The following is an 11,792-nucleotide window of genomic DNA, read 5'->3' as shown; positions in this document are numbered from 1 at the left end:
TATAGCTTGGAAGAAAGAAGAGACAGAGGGGATATGATAGAAACTTTTAAATACATAAAGGGAATCAACTCGGTAAAGGAGGAGAGCATATTTAAAAGAAGAAAAACTACCACAAGAGGACACAGTTTTAAATTAGAGGGGCAAAGGTTTAAAAGTAATATAAGGAAGTATTACTTTACTGAGAGAGTAGTGGATGCATGGAATAGCCTTCCTGCAGAAGTGGTAGCTGCAAATACAGTGAAGGAGTTTAAGCATGCATGGGATAGGCATAAGGCCATCCTTCATATAAGATAGGGCCAGGGACTATTCATAGGATTCAGATATATTGGGCAGACTAGATGGGCCAAATGGTTCTTATCTGCCGACACATTCTATGTCTGCTGATCTGACCATCTAAAACATTATGGGCGAGGGCCAGCTACCGCTTTGGTGACTCTAGATAACCTCTGGTCGATTGCATGTCCCCGTGACGGCGACGATCCATTCGGATGTCTGCCCTATCAACTTTCAATGTTATTTTCAGTGCGAACCACGGTGACCATGGGTAACGGGGAATTAGGGTTTTATTACGGAATGGGAGCCTGAGAAACAGCTACGGCTACCACTTCCAAGGAAGGCAGCATGCGCGCAAGTTACCTATTAGGTATAATTAAGTAAGGGGCTGCAGATGAGCTGGCCCTGTAAAAGATTGTAGGTGAGGGCCTGCTGGTGAGCTGACCCTGTAAAAGATCAGCATATTAGCTTCAGCACGGCCTGTTGCCTCTTCCCCACTGCAGTGCTACATTGCTTCCAGCTAGTGACTGATGGCTGACTGGTGCTGCAAGAGGATAATTCTGAGGTGGAAGTGGAGGAAGAGAAGTGGGGGTTGGAGCCACTAATGTAGGTGCTGGCGGAAACCCTGATGGAAGTAGGGCCTGCAATCCTTGGCGTCGGTAGCACCTGTGCCATCCCAGGGTACGACTCGCTTCCGGCCTCCACAATGTTCACCCAGTGTGCCGTCAGGGAAATGTAGCGTCCCTGGCCAAAAGAACTTGTCCATGTTTCCGTGGTTAAGTGGACCTTCCCAGTAACTGCTTTGGTCAGGGTACGTGTGATGTTACGGGACACATGTTGGTGTAAGGCTGGCACAGCCCACCTTGAAAAATAGTAGTGGCTGGGGACAGGCGCCGACATCAGGCTGCGGAATGCCTCAGTGTCCACAAGCCTAAATGGCAACATTTCCAGGGCCAGTAATTTGGAAAGCTGCACATTTAGTGCTATGGCCTGTGGGTGGGTGGCTGGATATTTGCGCTTGCGTTCAAATGCCTGGGGTAAGGACATTTGTACACTGCGCTGGGACAGGGAAGTGGATGTGGTCGCTGATGGTGCTTGCGATGGTCCAGGTGCAGAGCCTGTGTCTTGGACAGGGGATTCGCCAGCACGTACCATAGGGGAAGAGGAGGCAGTGGTGTGACCCGCAGACACTGATTGTGGATCCAGACGTTCAGCCCACCTATTAGGGTGCTTTGATGCCATGTGGCGGATCATGCTGGTGAGGTTGTGTTTACACTCCTGCCCATTTTGGTACGGCACAGGTTTCAAATTACAAAATTGCTAAATTCTTTTTTCGTCTGTACTTTCCTCAAAAAAGCGCCAGACTGCGGAACACCTATCCCTTGGCAAGGGAGATTTCCGCAAGGTGTAGCCCGTCTTCTCCGTTTTGAAACCCCACTGCATCTTCCATCCTGTTGCGGTGCGGCAGATCGCTCCCCCTTCCCAGGTTGGGTCAGTGACTTCATCGTCCACCACCTTCTGTCTTCCACTTCCTCACTCTGCTCATCCTCCTGACTTGTTGACCTAACCACAACCTCAGTTATTGACAACTGTGTCTCATCCTCTTCCTCAACCTCTTGAGACAGCAATTGCTGTTGAGGTATTGGCAACTGTGTCTCATCATCATCCACCTCATTAAACAGTTATTGCTGTTCCCCACCATCATATTCTTGTGACTGTGGATGCTCAAGAGTTTGGGAATCAGGGCACAAGATCTGTCCCTCTTCAAGCGTACTTGGCGAGAGGGCCAAATCAAGGAATGGCGAGGGAAAGACGTCCTCGGAATATCCGAGTGTGGGATCACTTGTTTGGCCAGACTCTCCATGGTGGGAGGAAGGAGTACCAAGACTGGACTTGGTGGAAGACAGGGTGGTGCTTAACCGACTGGAAGCATTATCTGCTGCAATCCAACCGACCACCTGGTCGCACTGGTCTGACTTTAAGAGTGGTGTCCTGCGCCGCCCTGCAAACTGGGACATGAAGCTAGGTATCGTGGATGATTGTTTTTCTTGTGCTCTGGCAGCAGGCACAGTTTCAACGCGCCCAGGGCCACGGCCTCTGCGTGCACCATCAGCAGCACGGCCACTTCCCCGACCCTTACTGCTCGCCTTGCGCATATTAAATATGATATATGCTTGAAAGTCTGTCAAACGTACAGTAGCGTAGGATTTATAGGTGTATGCGCAACAAATTTTAAAAAGGTATTTGGGATGTGGAAACGTCACACAGGAGATATCCCGCAGATAATATCAATGCTGTCACCAGCAGCTAATGAAAAATTACAGGGAATGTCACAGGTATTTGGGATGAGGAAACGTTATACAGGAGAGGTACCACCGGTAATGTCACTGTCCAAAGCGTCTACGTAAAAAGTACACTGGATGTCACAGATATTATTTGGGTGTATACACTTTACACAGGAGATGTGGCCCTGGTTATGTCACTGTCCGCAGCGCACACCGTCTATGGAAAAAGTACACTTGATGTCACTGTTATTTTTTGGATGCGCACACTTTACACAGATGTGGCGCGGATAATTTAACTGTCCGCAGCGGTCTATTAGATGCGCTAAAAATATATAAAGCTGCTGTCACACACAATAGTCCTTAAAAGGACTTTTAGGTCTCTGAAAAGTTTTTGTAATAAAAATCTTCCAATAACACTCCCTACACCGTCTTTCCCTTCTACAGCACAGCTCTCCCTAAGACTGAGCCGAACACGTGTCATTGGGTGCTTTATAGCACCCGATGACGCGTTCCGGCCAGCCAATCACTGTAATGCCAGTAACCAACATGGCTACGGCATTACAGTGCGTGGCAGTACTTACCTGCACGTTTTTTGGATGCGTAGCAGCCAAGAAACGTGCGGGAAGGAGGCTCGAGCATTGCGCTCAAGCAAATGTGGTACACGGCCGAGTACCGCCATGTGCCGAGCATGCTCGATCATCACTAGTGCAGATATTTGCCGTTAGTGGACAATATGAAATAATTTTTCTTCTTTTTTGCAAGAGATATATTAGTAACTCAGTTCAAAAAGTGAAACTTCTATATTCTATAGATTCATTACACACAGTGATCTCTGATATATTCTATATATTCATTAGTGATCTCTGATATATTCTATATATTCATTAGTGATCTCTGATATATTCTATAGATTCATTATACACAGAGTGATCTCATATACAGGTGAAACTCGAAAAATTAGAACATTGTGCAAAACTTAATTTATTTCAGTAATGCAACTTAAATATTAGAATATTGTGAAAAGGTTCAGTATTCTCGGCTCAAAGTGTCGCCCTCTAGTCGGCTCATTAATCCATACCCCCTGAGCAAAGGGGACCTGAGATTGTGACTTTGGGGTTTCATAAGCTGTAAGCCAAAATCATCCAAATTATAACAGATAAAGGCTTGAAGTATCTCACTTTGCCTGTAATGAGTCTCATCTGTTAGTTTCACCTTTTAAGTTGCATCACTGAAATAAATGAACTTCTGCACGATATTCTAATTTTTTTGAGTTTCACCTGTATATTCTATAGATCCATTATACACAGAGATCCCTCATATATTCTATAGATCATTATACACAGAGTGATCTCTCATATATTCTATAGATCATTATACACAGTGATCTCTCATATATTCTATAGATACATTATACACAGTGATCTCTCATATATTCTATAGATACATTATACACAGAGTGATCTCTCATATATTCTATAGATTCATTATACACAGAGTGATCTCTCATATATTCTATAGATTCATTATACACAGTGATCTCTCATATATTCTATAGATTCATTATACACAGAGTGATCTCTCATATATTCTATAGATTCATTATACACAGAGTGATCTCTCATATATTCTATAGATTCATTATACACAGTGATCTCTCATATATTCTATAGATACATTATACACAGAGTGATCTCTCATATTTTCTATAGATTCATTATACACAGTGATCTCTCATATATTCTATAGATTCATTATACAGAGTGATCTCTCATATATTCTATAGATTCATTATACACAGAGATCCCTCATATATTCTATAGATTCATTATACACAGAGTGATCTCATATATTCTATAGATTCATTATACACAGAGATCCCTCATATATTCTATAGATTCATTATACACAGAGTGATCTCTCATATATTCTATAGATTCATTATACACAGAGTGATCTCTCATATATTCTATACATTCATTACACACAGTGATCTCTCATATATTCTATAGAATCATTATACACAGAGTGATCTTTCATATATTCTATAGATTCATTATACAGAGTGATCTCTCATATATTCTATAGATTCATTATACACAGTGATCTCTCAGATATTCTATAGATTCATTATACAGAGTGATCTCTCATATATTCATTATACACAGAGCGATCTCTCATATATTCTATAGATTCATTATACAGAGTGATCTCTCATATATTCATTATACACAGAGCGATCTCTCACGTTTGCATGAACGCTCATTAGCAATCACCTTGCAGTGTAATACTATGAATGGGCAAACGATTGTTCATCGGGCAATTCTGATTTTTAAGCAGGCTTTACAATCTTCCTTGGTCGCCGTCAGACCTCTTTACAGCATGAGGACGGGCGACGGCATAGTGATCGTTCCTCCCCATGTTGTGGAGGAGATCACTGCATGTAACAGCAGAGATCTCCCCCGCTTGCGAGCAGGATAGGGAACACTCCATCTGATGAGGTCTCAGATACATATCTAGCCTAAGAAGGTTATTTCCATAGGCCATGGTGAGATCCTAGTCTTGTCATCAGTGGAGCCTTACTTCCTGGCAAGGTTTTTGTTAATGGTATTATCAGACTTGACTCCAAAGGATTGTTCTTTGGTATCTGTGATCAGGTCGTCTCCTCCCAATGTCTGTTATGAGTTTTCCCCTAATCAGGAATATAATCTCCAATCCCTAGATCTTTCCGGATGTCCTGAGATCTAGTTAGGCTGGAGTAAAGAGATCAGGAAGGTTGAGAATGTATTACGTTGAAGCCACCTTACACACCCTGGTATTTTATGGCTGCCATTAGACTGCTCCATTCCGTTCAGAATTCGGATCCGCCTAAGGCCTCGTTCACACGGCCGTTGTGCGGAAAAACACTGAACGCAATCGCAGACAAAACTGACTGAACTTGCTTGCAAAATGGTGCGAGTTTCACTGAACGCACTCTGAACCAATCTGTCACACTCGTATGAGAGACCTTTAGGGTTAGGTGTCCTTATAGAGGCTTAGGGGGTCTCTAATTGATTAGTGATTAATTTGATTAAAAATTCAATTGAATTTGAATTTTTAAAAACCCACTTTTCAAGGACCAGTTCAGGTCTGAAGTCACTTTGTGAGGCTTACATAATAGAAACGACCCAAAAATGACCCCATTCTAGAAACTACACCCCTCAAGGTATTCAAAACTGATTTTACAAACTTTGTTAACCCTTTAGGTGTTCCACAAGAATTAATGGAAAATAGAGATACAATTTCAAAATTTCACTTTTTTGGCAGATTTTCCATTTTAATAATTTTTTTCCAGTTACAAAGCAAGGGTTCACAGCCAAACCAAACTCAATATTTATGGCCCTGATTCTGTAGTTTACAGAAACACCCCATATGTGGTTGTAAACTGCTGTACGGGCACACGGCAGGGCGCAGAAGGAAAGGAATGCCATACGGTTTTTAGAAGGCAGATTTTGCTGGACTGGTTATTTGACACCATGTCCCATTTGAAGCCCTCCTGATGCACCCCTAGAGTAGAAACTCCGGGATAAGGTGGCAGTACTGTTAGTACTATTTTAGGGTACATATGATTTTTGGTTGCTCTATATTACACTTTTTGTGAGGCAAGGTAACAAGAAATAGCTGTTTTGGCAGCGTTTTTATTTTTTACAACATTCATCTGACAGATTAGATCATGTGGTATTTTTATAGAGCAGGTTGTCACGGACGCGGCGATACCTAATATGTATGTGTTTCCATAGTCTGAGAGCCATAGTTTTTTCAGTTTTTGAAAGATTATCTTGGGTAGGGTATGATTTTTGCGGGATCAGGTGTCGGTTTGATTGGCACTATTTTGGGGTGCGTGTGACTTTTTGTTCACTTGCTGTTACACTTTTTGTGATGTAAGGTGACAATTTTTTTTTTTTTTTACGGTATTTACCTGAGGGGTTAGGTCATGTGATATTTTTATAGAGCAGGTTATTACGGACACGGCAATACCTAATATGTATACATTTTTTTATTTATGTAAGCTTTACACAATATCATTTAAGGGCTCTTTCACACTTGCGTTCTTGTCTTCCGGCATAGAGTTCCGTCGTCGGGGCTCTATGCCGGAAGAATCCTGATCAGGATTATCCTAATGCATTCTGAATGGAGAGAAATCCGTTCAGGATGCATCAGGATGTCTTCAGTTCCGGAACGGAACGTTTTTTGGCCGGAGAAAATACCGCAGCATGCTGCGCTTTTTGCTCCGGCCAAAAATCCGGAACACTTGCCGCAAGGCCGGATCCGGAATTAATGCCCATTGAAAGGCATTGATCCGGATCCGGCCTTAAGCTAAACGTCGTTTCGGCGCATTGCCGGAGCCGACATTTAGCTTTTTCAGAGTGGTTACCATGGCTGCCAAGACGCTAAAGTCCTGGCAGCAATGGTAAAGTGTAGCGGGGAGCGGGGGAGCAGTATACTTACCGTCCGTGCGGCTCCCCGGGCGCTCCAGAATGACGTCAGGGTGCCCCAAGCGCATGGATCATGTGATCACATGGATCACGTCATCCATGCGCATGGGGCGCTCTGACGTCATTCTGGAGCGCCCCGGGAGCCGCACGGACTGTAAGTATACTGCTCCCCCGCTCCTACTATGGCAACCAGGACTTTAATAGCGTCCTGGGTGCCATAGTAACACTGAACGCATTTGGAAGACGGTTCCGTCTTCAAATGCTTTCAGTACACTTGCGTTTTTCCGGATCCGGCGTGTAATTCCGGCAAGTGGAGTACACGCCGGATCCGGACAACGCAAGTGTGAAAGAGGCCTAAAAAAAATAATAATCATGTTTTAGTGTCTCCATATTCTGAGAGCCATAGTTTTCTCAGTTTTTGGGTGATTATCTTTTGTTGCGGGATGAGATGACTGTTTGATTGGCACTATTTTGGGGTGCACATGACTTTTTGATCGCTTGCTATAACACTTTTTGTGATGTAAGGTGACAAAAAAAATTGTTTATTTAGCACAGTTTTTATTTTTTACGGTGTTCATCTGAGGGGGTTAGGTCATGTGATATTTTTATAGAGACGGTCGATACGACACTATATACATAGCACATTATACACACTATATACAGCACACAGTACATTATACACACTATATACAGTACATTATACACAGTACATTTTACAGCACACTATATACACAGTACATTATACACACTTTATACAGCACACTATATACAGTACATTATACACAACACACTATATACAGTACACTATACACAGTACATTTTACAGCACACTATATACACACTATATACAGTACATTATACACACTTTATACAGCACACTATATACAGTACATTATACACAACACACTATATACAGTACACTATACACAGTACATTTTACAGCACACTATATACACACTATATACAGTACATTATACACACTTTATACAGCACACTATACACACTATATACAGTACATTATACACTATATAAAGCACACTATATACAGTACACTATACACAGTACATTATACACTATATACAGCACACTATATACAGTACATTATACACACTATATACAGTACACAGCACACTATATACAGTACATTATACACAGTACACTATATACAGTACACTATATACAGTACATTATACACACTATATACAGTACATTTTACAGCACTATATAAAGTACATTTTACAGCACACTATATACAGTACATTATACACACTAGATACAGTACATTTTACAGTACACTATATACAGAACACTACACACTATACACAGTACATTATACACACTATATACAGTACATTATACACTATATACAGTACATTATATACAGCACACTATATACAGTACATTATACACTATATTCAGCACACTATACACACTACATTATATACACAGCACACTATATACAGTACACTATACACACTACATTATACACACTATATACAGTACATTATACACAGTACATTATACACTATATACAATACACACTATACACTATATACAGTACACTATATACAGTACATTATACACACTATATACAGTACAGTATACACACTATATACAGTACATTATACACTATATACAGTACAGTATACACACTATATACAGTACAGTATACACACTATATACAGTACATTATACACTATATACAATACACACTATATACAGTACATTATACACTATATATAGTACATTATACACTATATACAGTACACTATATACAGCCCACTATACATCCATGTCTGCACTGTATATAGACACATACACACAGCGCGGCTTCGCTTTCCGTCTTGTTGACGCTTTTAGTTTGGCGCCAAGCGGCCTCCGCCAGACCGTACCATCTCCCGGGGGGAGTCACTTCTCTTTGTATCTTCTGAAAGCACCGGGACGCAACTCCTGTGTTTGCTGGGCCTTCGTTCGCTCCTGTAACCGTGTCTCCGCTCTCTCCCGCAGCCCCGGTATCTGCCCCGCAGTCTTTGAGAGAAGCCCCTCTCCCCCGCCACTTGCTCCGGTCCTTGTCGCCTCAGAAGGAGAAGACCGCCGCCATTTTGTATGCTGGCGGGAGACTGAGCGGAGAAACCGAAGACCGGGGAGAGCGGCCCGTGCACACCTGAGCTGCCCGGAGCGTCACACGAGGGGCCCGAGGCCGCCGGCAGCCATGTACATCAAGCAGGTGAGCGGCGGGGAGGAGGCCTGTGCGCCGCGGAGGGGCCGGGGCCTGGAGTCCTGCGGCTGCCCCTGTGGGGTCCTGCTGACAGGCGTGCTGGGGGTTGTAGTGCCTCCACCTGAGGAACTCCCCAAGCACGCACTAGACTCCTGGGCCTCCTTGTCTGCTGGGAGTTGTAGTGCTTGGCTGACAGCTTGCTCCAGTGTTTGTCGCAGGCGGTGAGCGCCATTCTCCGGATTCTGACACCGCCTAATAAACCGATTTAATAAACGGTTGTCAGAGAACAGATTGAATAAAGACTGGAGTCGCATGTGATGGCGGTTTCTGGTCGTCCTCTTTAAGGGTTAATCATTGCCTTACTGATGGTCCTTCAGTAAGGCCGTGTTCACACTGCGTTTTTATGACTACGGTTTAGTTGCGTCTTTCACACCGAAATCCTCAACAGAAAAAGTAAAGACTGAACAGAGCCGAGAACCAGCAGCACCCCTGGTGTACTCTGTGCTTCAAGACCTCTGCTGGCTGTCAGTGAATGGGAGCACTGATAGTTTACATCCAGAGGCTGAATACCTCTCCTGACCTAATGCTTCTCACAGCTGAGGGTTTGTTGCAGTTGTGTCCAGTCTGGACTATGTTTCTGTGAGGTGAACGCCTCTGTCCCGTCCTGATATTTTGTCACATTTCACCTGCGGTGATACATTGTATCTTCGAGGATTGTCTAGACTGGATAAAGTGGTAACGATCCTACAGCTGTAGAAGAGGGAATATTCACTGACAGCAAGCATGAAATGGAACACAAAGTATAAGAGAAAGCTGCAGGACATCATTGGTAATAAAGTATGATGCTGTGGGAGAGCGCGCCTGCAGGTGTGGGGCTCCCCCCTGTTGGCGCGCCTGCAGGTGTGGGGCTCCCCCCTGTTGGCGCGCCTGCAGGTGTGGGGCTCCCCCCTGTTGGCGCGCCTGCAGGTGTGGGGCTCCCCCCTGTTGGCGCGCCTGCAGGTGTGGGGCTCCCCCCTGTTGGCGCGCCTGCAGGTGTGGGGCTCCCCCCTGTTGGCGCGTCTGCAGGTGTGGGGCTCCCCCCTGTTGGCGCGTCTGCAGGTGTGGGGCTCCCCCCTGTTGGCGCGCCTGCAGGTGTGGGGCTCCCCCCTGTTGGCGCGCCTGCAGGTGTGGGGCTCCCCCCTGTTGGCGCGCCTGCAGGTGTGGGGCTCCCCCCTGTTGGCGCGCCTGCAGGTGTGGGGCTCCCCCCTGTTGGCGCGCCTGCAGGTGTGGGGCTCCCCCCTGTTGGCGCGCCTGCAGGTGTGGGGCTCCCCCCTGTTGGCGCGTCTGCAGGTGTGGGGCTCCCTGTACCCCCACCAATCAGCTGTTACCTTGCGTCTCCTGAGGCTCCAGTGCTGCTCCTATTGAAGTGAATGTTATCCTGAGGATAGATCATCACCTTTTGATGAATCGCATGCACAGGGGTCGGGGGATGGGTAGATGGTGTCTGTAGTTGCTTCTCTTGTGGTGATCAGTGATGATCTGTTTTCCAGGTGATCATCCAGGGCTTCCGCAGCTACAGAGATCAGACCATTGTGGATCCCTTCAGTTCTAAGCACAATGTGATCGGTGAGTATAGCACTGCAGTAGAGACATGGAGGGAGGATATTGGTCACCAGAAGAGGGTGGTCGGGTATCCTGGCTGTGAGTACACTTCCCTGAGCTGCTCCTGTAGTCTCTGTGTGATGTGCGGACCCCTCACTGCCTCGGTAACTTACCTGTCTCTGCTTATTCTTCTATTTCAGTGGGAAGAAACGGATCCGGCAAAAGCAACTTTTTCTACGGTGAGTTCAGCCGCTTCCTTTTGTCGAGCTGCTTATACGGCTCTTGGAGTAAATTGAGATGGACGCATGCAGAGATGAACAGTCCCTGGATAGACTGTCTATATTTCTGTGTGACCTACTACTGTATAGTGTTAACCCCTGAATGACTGCACGCCAGGTTTTTACTGGTACAGGCATGTTTTTACCATTATTCTCTGTGTATCTACACCTACAGCGGCGTGCAAATACAGTCCTGATCAAAAGTTTAAGACAACTTGAAAAATGGCAAACAATCACATTTAGCATGGCTGGATCCTAACAAGTCTCCAAGTAGAGCTTCAACATGCAACAAGAAGAAATGGGAGTGAGACAGAACATTTTTTGAGCATTCAATTTAATGAAAACAACGAATAAACTGAAACAGGCAGTTTTTCAGCTGATCAAAATTTTAGGACCACACCTCCAAAAAAAAAAATAAACCCCCCAAAACAGAAATCCAACCTCCAAACATGAGCTCAGTAATGAGGAGCTCCGCCGTTATTGTTTCGGCATGCTTGATGCAAGCGTTTCCATGAGGTGAGTGGGAACATTTCTCCAAGTGGTGAAGACGGCCGCACGAAGGCCATCTACTGTCTGGAACTGGTGTCCATTTTTGTAAACTTCCCTTGCCATCCATCCCCAAAGGTTCTCAATTGGGTTTAGATCAGGGGAACACGGAGGATGGGCCAAAAGAGTGATGTTATTC

General features: G+C 44.7%; 1 protein-coding gene across 1 annotated transcript in view; it reads left to right on the top strand.

Moving 5' to 3' along the window:
• The first annotated feature begins 8,912 nt into the window (after positions 1-8,912).
• Positions 8,913-11,792, top strand: part of SMC3 (structural maintenance of chromosomes 3) — a 66,894-nt gene continuing 64,014 nt past the window's right edge. The window contains exons 1-3 of the mRNA XM_040434998.1: positions 8,913-9,257; positions 10,778-10,853; positions 11,030-11,068. Of these exons, the coding sequence (XP_040290932.1) occupies positions 9,243-9,257; positions 10,778-10,853; positions 11,030-11,068 (130 nt within the window). The 5' untranslated portion in view covers positions 8,913-9,242. The remainder of the gene's footprint in view (positions 9,258-10,777; positions 10,854-11,029; positions 11,069-11,792) is intronic.

Source organism: Bufo bufo, chromosome 6 (assembly GCF_905171765.1).
Source record: "Bufo bufo chromosome 6, aBufBuf1.1, whole genome shotgun sequence".
Taxonomy (NCBI): domain Eukaryota; kingdom Metazoa; phylum Chordata; class Amphibia; order Anura; family Bufonidae; genus Bufo; species Bufo bufo.
Note: the sequence above shows the minus strand (reverse complement) of the source record. Positions and strands in the feature narration are given on the sequence as shown.